At 38.5% G+C, this 18,423-nt stretch overlaps 1 protein-coding gene across 1 annotated transcript in view; it reads left to right on the forward strand.

The window, feature by feature from the left end:
- Positions 1 to 18,423, forward strand: part of USP32 (ubiquitin specific peptidase 32) — a 165,770-nt gene that overhangs the window by 125,292 nt on the left and 22,055 nt on the right. Inside the window, exons 21-26 of the mRNA XM_008048889.2 lie at positions 1,384 to 1,557; positions 2,845 to 3,019; positions 3,456 to 3,607; positions 5,072 to 5,183; positions 6,273 to 6,484; positions 15,652 to 15,836. Of these exons, the coding sequence (XP_008047080.1) occupies positions 1,384 to 1,557; positions 2,845 to 3,019; positions 3,456 to 3,607; positions 5,072 to 5,183; positions 6,273 to 6,484; positions 15,652 to 15,836 (1,010 nt within the window). The remainder of the gene's footprint in view (positions 1 to 1,383; positions 1,558 to 2,844; positions 3,020 to 3,455; positions 3,608 to 5,071; positions 5,184 to 6,272; positions 6,485 to 15,651; positions 15,837 to 18,423) is intronic.

An 18,423-nucleotide genomic window follows, 5' to 3' on the forward strand; every position in this document is an offset into this window, starting at 1 on the left:
CCCTCGCTAGTTATAAACCAGATATCAAATACTTTTGCTTGTTTAAATATATGCAAAATATGTACTGGGTAGGAAAAGATAGTCTCAACTTGGGATGTCATTCATTTTACTAATTTATCAAATGTCTAATATGAAGAGTAAACTTTTTTGGTCTTCCTTTACTATTAGCAGTAGTTTAACTGCAGAGTGGACCTCAGAGTCTGATTAATTATACCCAATACATTCTCAATATTTTAGGTAATTAGTTTTATCCATGAAATATAAAAAAAAGCAGGTAATGCAAGTTTTATATTAATAACATATAATACATGTTAGTGAACATAGGATTATTCATTACTTGTATTTAAAAACAAGACAAAAGCTTTTTAGGTTAAAAATTAATAACTATAACAGGTAAAAATTAGACTGTTTACCACTTGTCAGGCATGATTCTAATTATTTTATATATACTAATGCATTTAATTCTTTAAATAATCCTGTAATGTAATGCAGTGTTATTATCCCTATTTTATGACTCAGAAAACTCAGGTGATTAAATAGCTTGCCCAAGGTTATAAGCTAGTAAATCCTCATTGTTAAACACTGTGCTATTCTGCCTTTAATAATAAAAATTAGGATGCAACAAAACCAGAAAAGGTATCTGTAAGAAAACATTATGTTCTAGCCGGGCTCGGTGGCTCAGCCTGTAATCCTGCGCCTTTGGGAGGCTGAGGTGAGTGGATTGCCTGAGCCCACGGGTTCGAGACCCGCCTGGGCAGAGAGACCTCATCTCTACAAAAAATCAAAAAATCAGCCGGGCATGGTAGTGCATGCCTGTAATTCCGGCTACTTGGAAGGCTGAGGCGGAAGGATCGCCGGAGCCCAGCAGGCGAGGCTGTGGTGGCTGGGAGCGGCCACTGCACTCTAGTCTGGGCAACTGAGTCAGACTCCAACTCAAAAAAGAAAAGAAAACATTATGTTCTATAAAGTAATGTTATTAGATAGACAATAACATATGCATATATTATTTTATATGCCTATAAAACATACATATTTTATATAAATATAAAACATTATGGACAGAAAGTCTTTCAATGTGAGCAAATGCTATTTTAATATTTATGTCTTAAATAACATTTGTGTGCCTAAAGAAATCAGTTTGCTTGTGTGTTACTGAACTGCGACACAGTATTGGCCAAAATCTTTTTTTTTGTTGTTTTTGGTTACTTGGGATTAAGATTTAAAAGATTTCATGATTATCCAAAATATATTTGTTGAGATAGAAGCAGACTAAATGCTGTATTACTCACTTTCTTATAATGCCTCTGATTGAATTATGGGACATGTTCATTCCAAATTCTATGGGGTTGGAAATAATGACTATGACTCCTTTTACGTTTATAGTGGACCATAGCAAAATATGCTCCCAGGTTTAATGGGTTCCAGCAACAAGACTCCCAAGAACTTCTGGCTTTTCTCTTGGATGGTCTTCATGAAGATCTCAACCGAGTCCATGAAAAGCCATATGTGGAACTGAAGGACAGTGATGGCCGACCAGACTGGGAAGTAGCTGCAGAGGTTTGTCAGTTTTGAGTTTCTAATGTAAGCAGTACATAAAATGTTCTGATCACAAATACATGTAGCACAAGTTAAGTGTAAACTGTACTACTCTGAGATCTGAGTTTACTGTGAAAACAAAGAAATTTCTATTTCTTTACTTCATGCTTATGTAGTAATAGCAAACAAAAGCACCTTTAGTGAAAATAGAAAATTATTGCTATTTCACATTGTAAACTTTATGGAACCAGATGTAGAAATAATTATCCAGTAGAATTTAAAGAATTCCCATAATTACTGAAGCCATGTATACAGTAGCCTATAGGCATGCTTTATCTATATTTTAATGGACAAAGGATTTTCATATTCATCATTGTTTCCATGGTAAGAACAAAAAAAATAAGATTTTCCATATGAATGTTAATATTTTGTAGGTTAAGCATAAATAATCATATTCTATTTAATTACTGGTTTTCTACATTCTCTCAGTAGGTAGTACATTATAAATTACATACCTAAATTATAAATTTGTAACAGAAAGCATTTATATTTTATTTTATTTATTTATTTTTGAGTTGGAGTCTCACTCTGTCTCCCAGACTGGAGTGCAGTGGCCGTTCCCAGCCACCACAGCCTCGACCTGCTGGGCTCCGGCGATTCTTCCGCCACAGCCTTCCAAGTAGCTGGAACTACAGGCATGCACTACCACACCCGGCTAATTTTTTTTTTTACTTATTGTAGAGATGAGGTCTCGCCAAGTTGCCCAGGCGGGTCTCAAACCCGTGGGCTCAGGCAATTCACTTACCTTGGCCTCCCAAAACACAGGATTACAGGCTGAGCCACCGAACCCGGCAAGCATTTATATATTTTTTTATTTTTTTAATTTATTTTTAATTTTATTTTTTTGAGTTGGAGTCTCACTCTGTTGCCCAGACTGGAGTGCAGTGGCCGCGCCCAGCCACCACAGCCTCGACCTGCTGGGCTCCGGCAATCCTTCCACCTCAGCTTCCAAGTAGCTGGAAGTACAGGCGCACGCTACCACGCCCGGCTAATTTTTTGATTTATTGTGGAGATGAGGTCTCGCCAAGTAGTCCAGGCGGGTCTCAAACCCACAGGCTCAGGCAATCCACTCACCTCAGCCTCCCAAAGGTGCGGGATTACAGGCTGTGCCACCGAGCCTGGCTAGGCATTTATATTTTAACTGAAGATGAAGGGTTATATTTTTTACATTTAAATCTGATATATATAACTAGTTTGCGTATCTTTTGAGTTTTGAGAAGGAAAACCTGTAATCTTTTCCATTGCTAGGCCTGGGACAACCATCTAAGAAGAAATAGATCAATTGTTGTGGATTTGTTCCATGGGCAGCTAAGATCTCAAGTCAAATGCAAGACATGTGGTCATATTAGTGTCCGATTTGATCCCTTCAATTTTTTGTCTTTGCCACTACCAATGGACAGTTATATGCACTTAGAAATAACAGGTGGGTCACAAAGTTCTGAAAAATTACTTGACTTCATTTAATTTTACCTTATTTAAACAGCCTGAATTTGTAAGCGTAGTTATTTGTTCATAATATGTTCTCATAAAGATCAGTGGTCAGCATATTATAATCTAGCAGTCTAGTTTTAGGCATGGCTGGAGGTTTGAAAGATTTAGTTTCAAACATGCTAGAAACGTTCTTTAAAACTTTGAAAAGCCACTCATGCTTCTATATCAGATGAACATACAAAAAAATTGATAAAATTGATTTCACTCAATATTATCCCTAAGTGCCATCTATTTTAGCATTTACATATAAAATAAACATTCTAAGCTGAAATGTTGGCTATCTGCAAGTCAGATATATCTGTATATTGTGTGTAAGACTTTCAATGAAACCTGCATTTTACTGATAAAAGATCTTTTCTCTTTACTAGTAATTAAGTTAGATGGTACCACCCCTGTACGATATGGACTAAGACTGAATATGGATGAAAAGTACACAGGTTTAAAAAAACAACTGAGCGATCTCTGTGGATTTAATTCAGAACAAATTCTTCTTGCAGAAGTACATGGTTCTAACATAAAGGTAAAATTAACTACTCTTTCTAAGAAACCTTTGCTTTCATCTTTCAAAGATTGAAGCATTCTCAATTATTGTTATCAATTAATTGTTATGTTTAATGACCAAGGGAGACATTAAAACATAACAAAAACTGAATAAAAAAACTCACCAAGTTTTCTGACCCCGAAACTTAAAAGTGTTTTCTACCAGAATAAAGGAGTAATAATGATGGCAGTATTATTAAAGAAGGGAAATATGTAAGGCTGCCTATATAGAGTGCTTAGCTATGTCACTATAGAAAAGGTTTCCTCCAGAGACAGCTACTGCTGCACTTGATAGCTCTTCTGTATTTTTTTTTTTTTTTTTAGTAGGAGTCTCACTCTGTCACCCAGGCTGGTATGCAGTGGCACACTCATGACCTCTGCAGCCTCGACTTGCTGGGCTCAGGCGATCCTTCCACCTCAGCCTTCCAAGTACAGGCACATGCCCCCACACCAGCTACTTTTTTGATTTAATGTGAAGATCAGGTCTCACCATGTTGCACAGGCTGATCTTGAACCTATGGACTCAGGCAATCCTCTCACCTCAGCCTCCCAAAGTGCTGGGATTACAGACATGAGCCACTGTGCCTGGCTCGGCTCTGTCACTAGAATTCTTCCTAAGTTAAAGTATTTTATGTATTTATGAATGTGTACTTTTAGTATTCATATATATATATATTGCAACACACGAAGAAATTAGTAAAGACAAATTGACACCAGTCAAGTCTTCCCCTATTTGAGAAAATAAATAATAAATCTACTGCCTATTCTAAATTAAGCTTTGACCACATGCTGGATCATGCCTATAATTCCAGCACTTTGGGAGGCCAAGGCAGGAGGACCACTTGAGCCCAGGAGTTCAAGATCAGCCTGAGAAACATACAAAATATTGGAAAATTAAGGTGTGGTGGTACATGCTTGTAGTCCCAGCTACTTGGGAAACTGAGGCAGGAGGGTCGCTTGAGCTCAGGAGTTTGAGTCTATAAGGATCTGTGATTATGCCATTGTACTTCAGCCTGGATGACAGAGTGAGACCTTGTCTCTAAATTAATTAATTAATTAATTAAACTTCTACCATTACTGTTATTTATATTCATCGCTGGAGTTTCTGAGCAAACTCTCACCTCACTGACATTTTCTTAATCTCAAAAGCAAGATCTCTCTGAGGGTTTGGGGTTTAGATACTTGAAACAAAGGACATAAGAAGTCAGTCATACATCATACTTTTTCTTTGGAAAGAGATGACAGTTTTCTTTGGCAATGAGGTTAGTTTTCAGTTATTGTATAAAGCATTTGTCTTTTACTTAGTTGAGAAAAATTATTCAATCGTCTTATTTGTTTTACTGATTAAAATATCTAAGATATTCTCTCCAAATACATCAGAGAGGTAGTTTTTCCATTTCATCTGAAACATTCCCCCCTTCTCATCTTGTTGCTTTTTCTGTAGAACTTCCCTCAGGATAACCAAAAAGTACGACTGTCAGTGAGTGGGTTTTTGTGTGCATTTGAAATCCCTGTTCCTGCATCTCCAGTTTCAACTTCTAGTCCAATACAGACAGGTAAGAGAGAGCCAGAATTCCTTTTCATGTGCTCTCAGCTTTAAATATTGGCCTAAGGGTTGTCATCTTTTTTATGTTTGTTTATGTTGAAGATATTAAAGCAAAAGAACTTTGGAACTTAAAGAAAACCGTACTGAGTATGCCTCAATTTATAGATGAGAAACTTAAAATTCAGAGAACCTAAGTGATTCTGTTAGATAGGTAGTTATTAGCTAGTATACCACTAGAATTCAGATCTCTTTTTACTCTTGTATCTAATACTAACATGGCAACAGATAGTATGAGGAAAACATACTAACAGAAAATTAAACAATAGATATAACTAAGAAGGAATCTGTTTATCCAGTATTGTGTGTGATTTAATATGGTCATTCAGTGAGTCCTTTTTGTCCATTTGTATGCTTTGTCTATTCTTTCTACTGCTTATAATTAGACTGGGTTAATATTAAACTGTAAAGGGCTTCATAGAAAATGAAGCTCCTCTCATTGGCACATAGTAGTATACCCACTGATGGTGGGTGATTTAATGTTGCTTTTTGTTTAGAGTATCACTTTCCAATAGAACTCTACGATAATGGAAACTTCTATGGTTTTTGCTTTCCAGTAGTATCCAACAGTTACACGGGCTGTAAAGCACTTAAAATGTGGCTAGTGAAAGTAAGGGATTACATTTTTCTTTTAATTTAAAGTTTAAAAGCAACATCTGGCTAAAGCCTACTATATTGAACAAAGCATTTTTAGAGGACGGGAGAAATGCATTTTTAGAGGAGAGGATAAAGAGAACAAGTTGTAGACCTGTTTGCTTGCCACAATATGTTGCTGATGTAGGTTTCTATAAAAATTCTCCTTAACAGTTTCCAGTAGTTAGCCTTCCTTTGCCATTTAGTTAAAAGTGTGAGTTGTGGAAGTAAAACCTGAGATTAAAATCTTCCAATAAATCAAGCAGTACATTCCAAGAATATGATTTCTTGCTGCCCCATGTTAAAAGAATCTGCAATGTCAATGATCCAGGTCCTCAGGATACTTGAGAAAAGAGCAAAGATAAGGTTACCACAAGCTTATGATGCTGTACTTATCTTTGATTTGTAGATTTCTCCTCTTCCCCATCTACAAATGGAATATTCACCCTAACTACCAATGGGGACCTGCCTCGACCAATATTCATCCCCAATGGAATGCCAAGCACTATTGTACCATGTGGAACTGAGAAGAGCTTCACAAATGGAATGGTGAATGGTCATATGCCATCTCTTCCTGACAACCCCTCCACAGGCTACATCATTGCAATCCATCGGAAAATGGTTAGTTAAATGTTAGGCAACTTACTGCTGGTCTAGCCAATGTCATTTGTGAAACAACCATTTTCTGTCTTTGTAGCATCTTTATTGAATGCATTTTCAAAGTGTGGTGTATGCTAATGTAGGTGATCAGAGCCAGCATTTAGAATCATATGTGTTGGCCAATGTGTCAAATGACATTCCTAACTCATATATATATATATATATATATATATTTTTTTTTTTTTTTTTTTTTGAGTTGGAGTCTCACTCTGTCGCTCAGACTGGAGTGCAGTGACTGCTCCCGGCCACCACAGCCTTGACCTGCTGGGCTTGGGTCATCCTTCCGCCTCAGCCTTCCAAGTAGCTGGAACTACAGGCGCACGCTACCACACCCGGCTAATTTCTTTACTTATTGTAGAGATGAGGTCTTGCCAAGTTGCCCAGGTGGGTCTCGAACCCGCGGGCTTAGGCAATTCACTCACCTCAGCCTCCCAAACCGTGGGATTACAGGCTGAGCCACCAAGCCCGGCTCTCACTCATATATTAAGAACCAGCAGGATAGCCAATGCATCTGAATACTACTTTCTTTAAAAGTTTGTGTCTTAGCTGGGTGCGGTTGCTCAAGCCTGTAATCCCAGCACTTTGGAAGGCCTAGGTGAGGGATTACTTGAGCCCATGGGTTCAAGACCAGCCTGGGCAACTTGGTGAGACCTCATCTCTACAATAAATAAATAAATAAATTAGCCAGGCATGGTAGCACACATCTGTAGTTCCAGCTATTTGGATGGCTGAGACAGAAGGATCACCTGAGCCCAGCAGGTTGACGCTGGGGTGGCCGAGAACATACTACTGCACTCCAGCCTGGGCAACAGACTGAGACTCCAACTCAAAAAAGAAAAAAAGAAAAGAAGTTTGTATCTCCTAAGCTGAGCATGGTAGCGTGTGCCTGTAGTCCTAGCTACTTAGGAGCTGAGGTAGGGGATCCCTAGAGGCTAGGAATTTAAGGCTATAATGTACTATCATGATTGCATCTGTGAATAGCCACTGCACTCCAGCCTGGGAAATAAGTGAGGCCCTGTCTCTAAAAAAATTTTTTTTAAAAACAGCGCGCGCGCGCACACACACAATTTGTGTCTCCTATGTGTTCATTAGTCATGTACGTCTTCTCTACTACATAAATATGGATGACTTTGCAAAAGGTTTGTTTTATGTGGTTTTTGTTGTTTTGTTTTGGGGGAAGGACACAAGAATGTTCTAGGGCAAAGCAAGTTAAAGGTCAACTGATTTTTTTGTTTTTTAAAAGGAAGATTTGAAAATGATCAATTGATAATTGTTAAAGAGATAGTCATCAGGTATATGTAGTGGCAACTTGGTAGAGTAAAAAGAGCACTGAACTAGGAATTGAGCAGCCTATGTTTTCATTCTAATTCTGTCACTAGATAGCTGATTGAGCTCTTTGGAGTTTAATGTCCTAATTTTACAAATAAACGAGAGCAGCGCTTCTAGTTAATTTCCAAGATGAGGCTGAAGGGCTTGGAGTATTGCACTGTAATCTCTGGGGTGGGGGAGGGAAGGGGATCCCCACCAGAGCAAATGTATATATGAGGAGTTGAATGTTTTACTACAACAAGCCTCACTAATCTATAACAGCAACATGAGAAAATGAAAATTATTAAAAAGTTTCTGTATTAGTTTCCTAGGACTACTCTAACAAATTACTACAAACTTGGTGGCTTAAAACAACAGAAATGTATTCTTTCACAATCTGGAAGCCAGAGTCATATCAGGGTTTCAACAGAATCATACACTCTTCAAAAGGTCCTAGGGGAGAATCCTTCCTTGCCTCTTCTAACTTCTGGTGGCTCCAAGCATTCCTTGGCTTGTGAATGTATAACTGTAATCTCTGCTTCTTCACATGATCTTCTCCTTCTCTCTCTGCCTTTGTCTTATAAGGACATTTGTCATTGAATTATGGCCCACCCGATGACCCAGGATGATTTCATCTTGACATCCTCAACTTAATTGTATCTGCAAAAACCCTTTTGCTAAATTAAGATCACATTTACTGGTTTCAGAGTTTAGAACATGGACATACCTTTTTAGAGGCCACCATTCAACCCACTACAGATATCATTTATTATAGTACCAAATAATTAAATAACTAGGAATGAACTTTAAAAATTATATACAAGGCAAACAAAATACTGGTAGAAATTTTAAAAGACTTAAATATTGAAAGGAATAGAATAGACCTTGTTCAAAATTCTGTACCAGTTCTGTACATACTAATCTATGGATTCAATGCACAATTCAGAAAATATGCTCTGTATGTGTGTGTGTGCACGCGTGTATGTATGAGACTTGATAAGCTGATTCTCACATGTAGAGATTCGAAGCACCAAGAATAACCAAGACCACAGGCTCTACCAAGCAGGGACCCTCATGGGCAAGTGCCTTTACTTGGAATCTTTAGGGTATACACAAGCAAAAGTCAAGAGCAGATTTCATTGGTGCATCTGAATATCATTAAGTCACAATCAGGGAAGAGCAAGAAAGAGACCAGTCTTACCACACTAGTGCACCTGTCATCTAAGCAGGTTGCTCGCAGCATATTACTTGGGCTGCTCGGATGTTGAGGCATCAAAAAAATATGAAATTTTAAAAATTGACAATACAATCAGGGAAGAACAAGAACAAAAAACTTGGAATGGGAACATATAGTTGGAATAAAATAAAACTCACAATCTTTTTTTTTTTTTTTTTTTTTTTTTTTGAGTTGGAGTCTCACTCTGTCACCGAGACTGGAGTGCAGTGGCTGCTCCCGGCCACTGCAGTCTCGACCTGCTGGGCTCCAGCGATCCTTCCACCTCAGCCTTCCTAGTAGCTGGAACTACAGGCATGCACTACTACGCCTGGCTAATTTTTTGATTTATTGTAGGGATGAAACCCCAGGCGGGTCTCAAACCTGCGGGTTCAGGCAATCCACTTTCCTCAGCCTCCCAAAGCGTGGGATTACAGGCTGAGCCACCTAAAGCCCCAAGACACTCTCACCCTCCCTTACCAGGGAGGTAACTTGCCCTTTGCCTTTTTTTAAATCTGCAACATGTATTGCAAGTAAATAATTAATATTCCTACAATTTAATAATTCAATATTAATAATTCCTATAATTCAATAAGAAAAAGGCAAAAAGGGGGAAAGGCAAAGGATATAAAGAGGCAAGTTACAGCAACAGAAATGCAAATGGCCAACAGCAAAGAAAAATATGCCAAATCTCACTGTAAAACGAAACAAAAATCTCAATGTAAAAAATACAATTAAATACTAAGATATCATTTTCTCATTAGATTAGCAACTATTAAAAAAGGAACAAAAAACAATTGAACAATTAGATTGCATCAATTTTGAAATGTGCATGCTCTTTGACCCTGCATTCTATTTCCAGCATCTAACCTTGAGAAACATTTGCACATGTGCATGAAAGAGCATATACTGTACTGGTAATTGCAACATTGTTTGTGAAAGCATAAAACTGAAAACAGCCTAAATGTCCTGTAGTAAAGGACATGGAACAGTCATAGTAGGAAACATTACATAACAGTTAAAACAATAGGTAACTCACTGAGCACTGACTTGAAGATATTTCTAAGATGTATTAAGTGAATTGTTTAACAATAGGCACAGTGTAATATATATTACATATATACATATTTTCCCCCTCCTTTTTAGGCTAATCTGTTTCAGCCCTCTTAGGCTACTTACTGTTTTGGGGGGCTTTTTTGTTTGTTTGTTTTCTCACGACACTTAAAAAAAAGAATAAGGCATGAGGAATTGCACCACCAGTGATATTAAGATGTATTTTATAAGCTGAGCTTGGTGGCTCAGCCTGTAATCCCACGCTTTGGGAGGCTAAGGTGAGTGGATTGCCTGGGCCCATGGGTTCACAACCCAGCTGGGCAGCTTGGCGAGACCTCATCTCTACAATAAATCAAAAAATTAGCCAGGCATGGTAGCGCGCGCCTGTAGTTCCAGCTACTTGGAAGGCTGAGGCGGAAGGATCGCCGGAGCCCAACAGGTCGAGGCTGCAGTGACGGAGAGTGTGCCACTGCACTCCAGTCTGGGTGACAGAGTGAGACTCCAACTCAAAAAAAAGAAAAAGATGTATTTTATAAAGATATGATACTTGGCCAGGCTCAGTCTGTAATCCCAGCACTTTGGGAAGCCAAGACGAGTGGACTGCCTGAGCCCGCGGGTTCGAGACCAGTCTGGGCAACTTGGCGAGACCTCATCTCTACAATAAAATTAAAATAGCCGGGCGTGGTAGCATGCATCTGTAGTTGTGGCTACTTGGAAGGCTGAGGCAGAAGGATCGCCTGGGCGAAGGAGTGAGACTTCAACTCAAAAAAAAAAAGATGTGATATTGGTGCAAGAAAAGACAAATAGACCAATAGAATTGAATAGAATAAAGAACCCAGAAGCAGGTTCACACATGTATGAACACTTTATAGCAAAGATGACATTGCAGAGCAGTGAGAGAAAAATAGTTTGCTCAGTAAATGGTGCTGGAACAATTGGATAGCCATATGAAACTTGGCACCTACCTCTCACCACATTTCCAGGCAGACTTTAGAAGTAAATTTGAAAGCAAAACAATAAAAAATAGCCCTTGGAAGATAATAAAGGTGAATATATTCATGACTTTGGTGTAAGGAAAGTATTTAAATAGGATAAAGAAAGCACTAACCATATAAAGGAAAAATTGATAAGTTAGATTTCATTAAAATTAAGAACTTTAGTTCCATCAAAAGACACCATTAAGAGAGTGAAAAGGCAAGCTTTGAATAGAAAGTGTTTATAATTCATATAACCAACAAAAGGGCTCAATCCGGAAAATAGAGAACTCTTGCAAGTCATTAAGAAGAAAACAAGCCGGGCTCGGTGGCTCAACCTGTAATCCCGTGCCTTTGGGAGGCTGAGGTGAGTGGATTGCCTGAGCCCGCGGGTTCGAGACCCGCCTGGGCAGTGAGATCTCATCTCTACAATAAAAAAAAAAAAATCAGCCGGGCGTGATAGCGCATGCCTGTAATTCCAGCTACTTGGAAGGCTGAGGCGGAAGGATCGCCGGAACCCAGCAGGTCGAGGCTGCGGTGGCCGGGAGCGGCCACTGCACTCCAGTCTGGGCGACGGAGTGAGACTCCAACTCCAAAAAAAAAAAGAAGAAGAAGAAGAAAACAGTTTGGTAAAAATAGTCCACACTCATAGGCACTTCACCAAAAGGGATATCCAAATAGCCAATAACTATATGAAAAACTTATCAACCACACTTGTCGTCAGTGAAATATATATTAGAACCATATGATATTAGTGCACACCCATCTGAATAGCTAATATTAGACTGACAGTGATGGTTAGGCTAATGGAGTAATACCAGCTCTCAAACACTGCTGATAAGAGTGTAAATTAATACCACTACTTTGGAATATAGTTTTCTGGTTAAAAAGATAAGCAGTTCTACCCATATGTATCCACACAACAGACATGTATACCAGAAGATGTGTATAAGAATATTCATTGCAGCATTATAATAGCCCAAAACTGAAACCCAAAATGGAAACATTAAATGTCCTTTAGTGGTAGAAAAGACAAGGAAGTTGTGATATAGTCATATAATAGAACCTTATACAGCAGTGACAGCGAATGGATTTGTAGTTATATCCAACATATATGAATCTCATAAGCATAATGTAGATGGAAAGAAGCTAGACACAAAAGAATATGAATTAAATTATTCTATTTATAAATAAAAACTTTGAAAACAGGAAAAATGAAATTTAGTGTTTATTTATTTACTTATGCATGGGGCATAAAATTATAAAGAAGAGAAAGTTACCTTTGGGAGAAAGGTAGAATTTGTGATTTGGAGAAAACTTAGAGGGAAGCTTTTGGAATGCTCATGATATTCTGTTTCTTGAACTCAGTAGTAATGGCACAGCTGTTTGCTTTGTGAGAATTCTTTGAAATGTGCTCCCCCTCCCCCTCGCTGGATTTTTCCCTCTGAATTACCTCTTGACTTAAAGTAAGTTTCTGACCATATAGACAATGTTCTATGGAACATGTTCTAGATAGGGTGGTATTAATGGACAGTCTAGAAAACTAAAGGTTACATTTGTGACTTGGAATTGTTTTCAAGCACAGTTCCAGTGGGTCCTATCAGCTAAGATAGTTGGATGATTCTATACTTCTCTATCCCATTTTTCCATACTTTATCAAATTATATATCAAGCACCCTGATGTACTTTTTTTTCTTAGAAAACTACTTTCTTAAATTATTAAGTATGTGTAATATTAGATACATTGTTTGGTAAATACTAATGTGTTAAATATAGGACTTCATAATTATTGGCCCATAAGCCCATATTATCAGCTCTACATTTTTACCTTATGGCAAGTCCCCTATTTCCAGTTTCCTTCATAATATAGCCTGTTGCTTTTGAGAATGCCTAAAATTGATTCTACTGTCTGTTCCAAGTCACTTCCCTTTCCCCATGATTTTTGTGAAAGGCAACACCATTCTTCCATGCTAAAGGATAAAACCTGTGGGCTGGGCACAGTGGCTCACGCCTATAATCCCAGCACTTTGGGAGGCTGAGGTGAGAGGATAGCCTGAGCCCATGGGTTCGAGACCAGCCTGGGCAACTTGGTAAGACCTCATCTCTACAATAATAAAAAAAGTTAACCAAGCGTAGTGCCGTGTACATGTAGTTCCAGCTACTTGGAAGGCTGAGGCAGAAGGATTGCCTGAGCCCAGCAGTTCGAGGCTGCAGTGGCCATGAGCATGCCACTGCACTCCAGCCTGGATGACAGAGTAAGACTCCAACTCAAAAAAAAAAAAAAAGATAAACACTAAAGGGAGTGTTCTTAGATTTTTTTCCCTTTTTTGTTCAAAACCTCATATTTAGTCTATCACTATGCCTTTTATTCTTCTTTTAAAACACTGCTTGACAGCAACTAAATTTATCATACTTAGTGATCCATCAAAGAACCAAAGAACTAGGTACCCCATGTTCTCACTCATAAATGGATCCTGAACATTTATCACAATACTACAAGAAAGGGATTGGCGGGAGAGAGACACTGACGGGGAGGAAAGTGGGCACATAACATCAATAAGGGTACCTGATTCCAAACCAGATGAAGTAAGGATCAGTGAGACCCAAATTTCACCTGTACAGTGACCACTTATGTACCTAATCCTGAATTGTACCCCACATCTTTAAAATTTAAAAAAAGTTTTTCCATAAATAAAACACTACTTGAACTTACCATTTATTCTTTATTTTCATTGCAGGCTTCTTCTTTCAGACCCTTTAGATTTCATGGTTGAATTACTTTGAAAATAATTTGGTTTTTTTTCTATTCCCTTCCGCAAGGTAAAAGAAGAGGCATAGGCAAAGCAACATAGGCAAGAATATTCAGAGAGATGAGGGAGAAATAGGAAAATGACATATGGGTTCAACTAAATGACAAGTCAACTTCAAAAGAAAAAAGTGGTCAGAGAAGTCAAAAAGCATGAAAACTGAACAAAGTTCGGCAATGTAATCAAGTAAAGAAATAGGACCAAGAACTTGGCACAGTTAAAACAAGTTGATTTTTTTTTTTTTTCAGATGAGAGAAAAATTTGTTAGGAGAGGACAAAGGAAAATTCCTGGTGCAGTAGAACTGGGAATATAACTTATCCTGTGAGAAACTGAGCAGATATGGGCCCTAGGACACTGGGAGTTGTTATGTATGAGAGGATGAAAATTGCTTTTTTTTTTCAGTCGGAGTGTCAGGTTGGAGTACAGTAGTTTAATTTGCTTTTAAATTTCATAAAATATTTGTACTGAACTCTGTCTAGATTTCTTATAATAATATTAACACATGAAATAGGGTCTTAAAATCATATATTTAACTAAGCTTACATATAATGACAAAATAAAATGCTTGAGAGTCTACAATAAAGTCTTTTTGCTCAAAAACCAGCTAACTTAACCCATAGTGAGTTTATAAATTGTTGATTTAACTTTTCTAACTACTCCCTGAAGATCAAACTTCTTAAGGAATTACATGTCCTGGCAGAGCATAGTTGCTCACGCCTGTAATCCCAGCACTTTGGGAGGTAGAGGCAAGAGGATTGCCTGAGCCCAGGGGTTCAAGACCAGCCTGGGCAATATGGTGAGACCTTGTCTCTACAATAAATCATAAAATTAGCTGGGCATGGTGGTGTACACCTGTGGTTCCAGCTACTTGGAAGACTGAAGCAGAAGGATCGCCTGAGGCCAACAGGTCGAGGCTGCAGTGGCCATGAGTGTGCCGTTGCACTCCAACCTAGGCAACAGCCTGAGACTCTAACTTAAGAAAAAAAAAAAAAGGAATTAAATGTCCAAATGTTCAGCAGCTTTTTCAGCAATCTTGAACTCCCACCAACCATTCTATTATACTTAACTTTTGTTTTACATAAACAGTATTTCCAAGATAATTCTATATAGTGTCTCTGTATTAAAGAATGTCATGAAAATCTCTCTAGCATATTCAAAGCACATTTTAAAAATTGTACCTTTTATTCCATCATGTATTTAAAAAACAAAGAAGACTAAAGTCACTTAGCTGCTTTTAGGGAGATTGATAAATTTATTACAAAGTTAAATAACTGGGTTGCATAAATCTCCAAAAATTTTGGAGTTGCTGCTCTCCAACCACTATCCACAGCTTATTCTTAGAAAGTTACATTTTGAGGGAGGTTTGTTCTTTGTTTGTTTTTGTCTACTGGCATATTTTCTAAAGAAAGAGGGAACTTTAATTGTTTAAAAGCCTCATATGAAGCCATTACTCATTCGTATATAAGATTTGTGTGAGAGAGAGAAATTTTTATCAGAGAAAACTGTATTTGAATGTATTAATTGCTGAAATCCAAGTTTGATAGGTAGACAACAACTCTGAATTTGGTAGAACCTACGCTTTTCACTGACTCCACTGTAAGTAACCATTTTCTTCATGTCAATAAAGGTGGTTTTATAAATAGGGAAAAGACTTGCAGTGATTAATTTGAAAATGGTAGTAATGCTTATTATATTGGCAGTGTTCGAAGAACAAAAGGAAGGAATCAAAGGCCGGTCTTGTCAGCTCTCTTGTCTCTTGTTTGTACATACAGATGAGGACAGAACTGTATTTCCTGTCATCTCAGAAGAATCGTCCTAGCCTTTTTGGAATGCCACTGATTGTTCCATGCACTGTGCATACTCGGAAGAAAGACCTATATGATGCGGTTTGGATTCAAGTGTCTCGGTTAGCCAGTCCACTCCCACCTCAGGAAGCCAGTAATCATGCTCAAGACTGGTGAGTTCAGGGATCAGCCTACCCTGTGGTTTCCAAACTCTAGAAGAATAATTTACATAAGTTCTGTGTGATTTATAGGACCCCATTCCATGTCAAGTTAATCACTTTGGCTGAACCATTCAGAGAGCACATAACTCAGGCATTTGGTTTGCTATTTGGCGTAGGAGAGATTAGAGAGCTTCCTTTTGTCACCTGAACATTCTAGTGTCTAATAATCCTTCCATTCTCTAATCTCTTATATAAATCCCTCCTGCTAATGCTTTGGTAATATCCTTGTCTTCAGTGTCGCAAAAGTAGAAAGTATGCATTCACTAGGAAGTATGTATAATCTTGGTCTTCTGAAATCCAGAATGGGAATGACAGTCAGCTTATCTGTACATGAACTCTGAAAAAATCTCATGACATGACAAATTATTCCATTGGATTATTTTCATACTACATCATTTTAACATGGAATAATTTCTTAAATCTAGGTAAACATAATAAACATTTTCCGTTGTCTTTCTCTTTCTCCTTCTACTGTTCTGTTAGATTAGAACTTGCCTTTACTTTGAATACTTGTTGGTTCTGTGATGTCTTACTTATAGCCCAGTAAATTATAGATTATTTTCTTTCTATTGTGTTACAAGTGAGGGTTCAGCTTCTGTGAAAACTGAGTAAAAAGTTATCTTTGCTTATTTGTTATAGTATGAGGTCTTTTGATGATTAGGATAGGGCCTAAGGTAAATAAATCTTAAAGGAAAACTGTAAATAATAGATAAGCAACTTAGTTGATAAATGTTGTATTTAATAAAGATGACAGTTAGAAAAGATTAAATTTGAAATGAAAGTCTGATAGAATTAAAGAACTTCTAGAAGAGAACTTTTCCTAGGACTTGCTAATGAATTGGATGTGGAATATAAGAAAAAGAGGGTCTGGGCTGGGTTTTCAGCCTGAACAATTGTGCATGGTAGTACATTTCATGAAAAGAGGAAAACTGGACAAGGAGCAGAAATGACAGGAATCAAGTTAAATTCAAGATGTCTGTTATAGATATTCAAGTGGGAAATTCACTTGAATGTCCTTTGCTGGAGATATAAATATAGATGTCATCAACAGATAGTTGAAAAGCCCTGAGACTAGATGATATCGTTTAGAAAGTGAGATTGAGGTTGAGAAAGATACCCAAGATATAATTCCTGATGCATTCCAACATTTAGAGGTTGGAAAGGGGAAGAAGCAGCAACAAAGGATCAGCTGTTTATGTAAGAGGAAAAGCAGGAGTAAGCAGTTAACCAGAGGTTAAGTGAAGGAAGTATTTAGAGAATGGAGTGGCTGGGCGCAGTGGCTCAGTCTGTAATCCCAGCACTTTGGGAGGCCGAGGCAAGTGGACTGCCTGAGCCCAGGGGTTTGAGACAAGCCTGAGCAACTTGGTGAGACCTCATCTCTACAATAAATCACAAAGACCAACTGGGTGTGGTGGCATACTTCTGTAGTTCCAACTACTTGGAAGACTGAGGCGAAAGGATCGTCTGAGCCTAGCAGGTCGAGGCTGCTGTGGCTGTGAGCGTACCACTGCACTCCAGCCAGGGCAACAGAGTGAGACTCCAACTCAAAAAAAAGAAGAAAGGAGTGAGGCTAGCCGCCATGGCTCATGCCTGTAATCGCAGCACTTTGGGAGGCAGAGGCGAGAGGATTACCTGAGCTCACGGGTTCAAGACCAGCCTGAGCAACGTGGTGAGACCTCATCTCTACAATAAATTATAAAATTAGCTGGTTGTGGTAGTGCACACCCTTAGTTTCAGCTACTTGGAAGGGTGAGGCAAAAGGATCGACAGAGTGAGACTCTGACTATAAATAAATAAATAAATGAGTGATCAATTGTGTCAGATGCTACAGAGAGATTAAGAAGATGACCAGCGCCGGGCTCGGTGGCTCAGCCTGTAATCCTGCGCCTTTGGGAGGCTAAGGTGAGTGGATTGCCTAAGCCCGCGGGTTCGAGACCCACCGGGGCAGCGAGACCTGATCTCAACAATAAATAAAAAAATTAGCCGGGCGTAGTAGCACATGCCTGTAATTCTGGCTACTTGGAAGGCTGAGGTGGAAGGATTGCCGGAGCCCAGCAGGTCGAGGCTGCGGTGGCTGGGAGTGGCCACTGCACTCCAGTCTGGGCGACAGAGTGAGACTCCAACTCAAAAAAAAAGAAGATGACTGGCAGTTGCCCACTGGATTTGATAAAGTTGCAGTCTTTGGTGACCTTTGTGAAAGCTGTTTTAGTGGAGTGGAATAGATAAGGATATAAAGGTTGGAATGGGTTAAAGACAGAATGATCCTTTGTACATTAAAAGATAATAAGAGCTTATCTTTTGGAAATACATGCAGAAATATTTATGAATAAAATGATAAAATGGCTCTGAATCTTTTTTTTTTTTCTTTGAGTTGGAGTCTTACTCTGTTGTCCAGGCTGGAGTGCAGTGGTACATTCATGACCACCGCAGCCTCAACCTGCTGGACTCAGGTGATCCTTCCACCTCAGCCTTTGAAGTAACTGGAACCACAGGCATGTGCCACCGTGCCTGGCTGATTTTTTTTTTTTTTTTTTTTTTT

Source organism: Carlito syrichta, unplaced genomic scaffold (assembly GCF_000164805.1).
Source record: "Carlito syrichta isolate Samal-C Ts95f unplaced genomic scaffold, Tarsius_syrichta-2.0.1 Scaffold128086, whole genome shotgun sequence".
In the NCBI taxonomy this organism is placed as follows: Eukaryota; Metazoa; Chordata; class Mammalia; order Primates; family Tarsiidae; genus Carlito; species Carlito syrichta.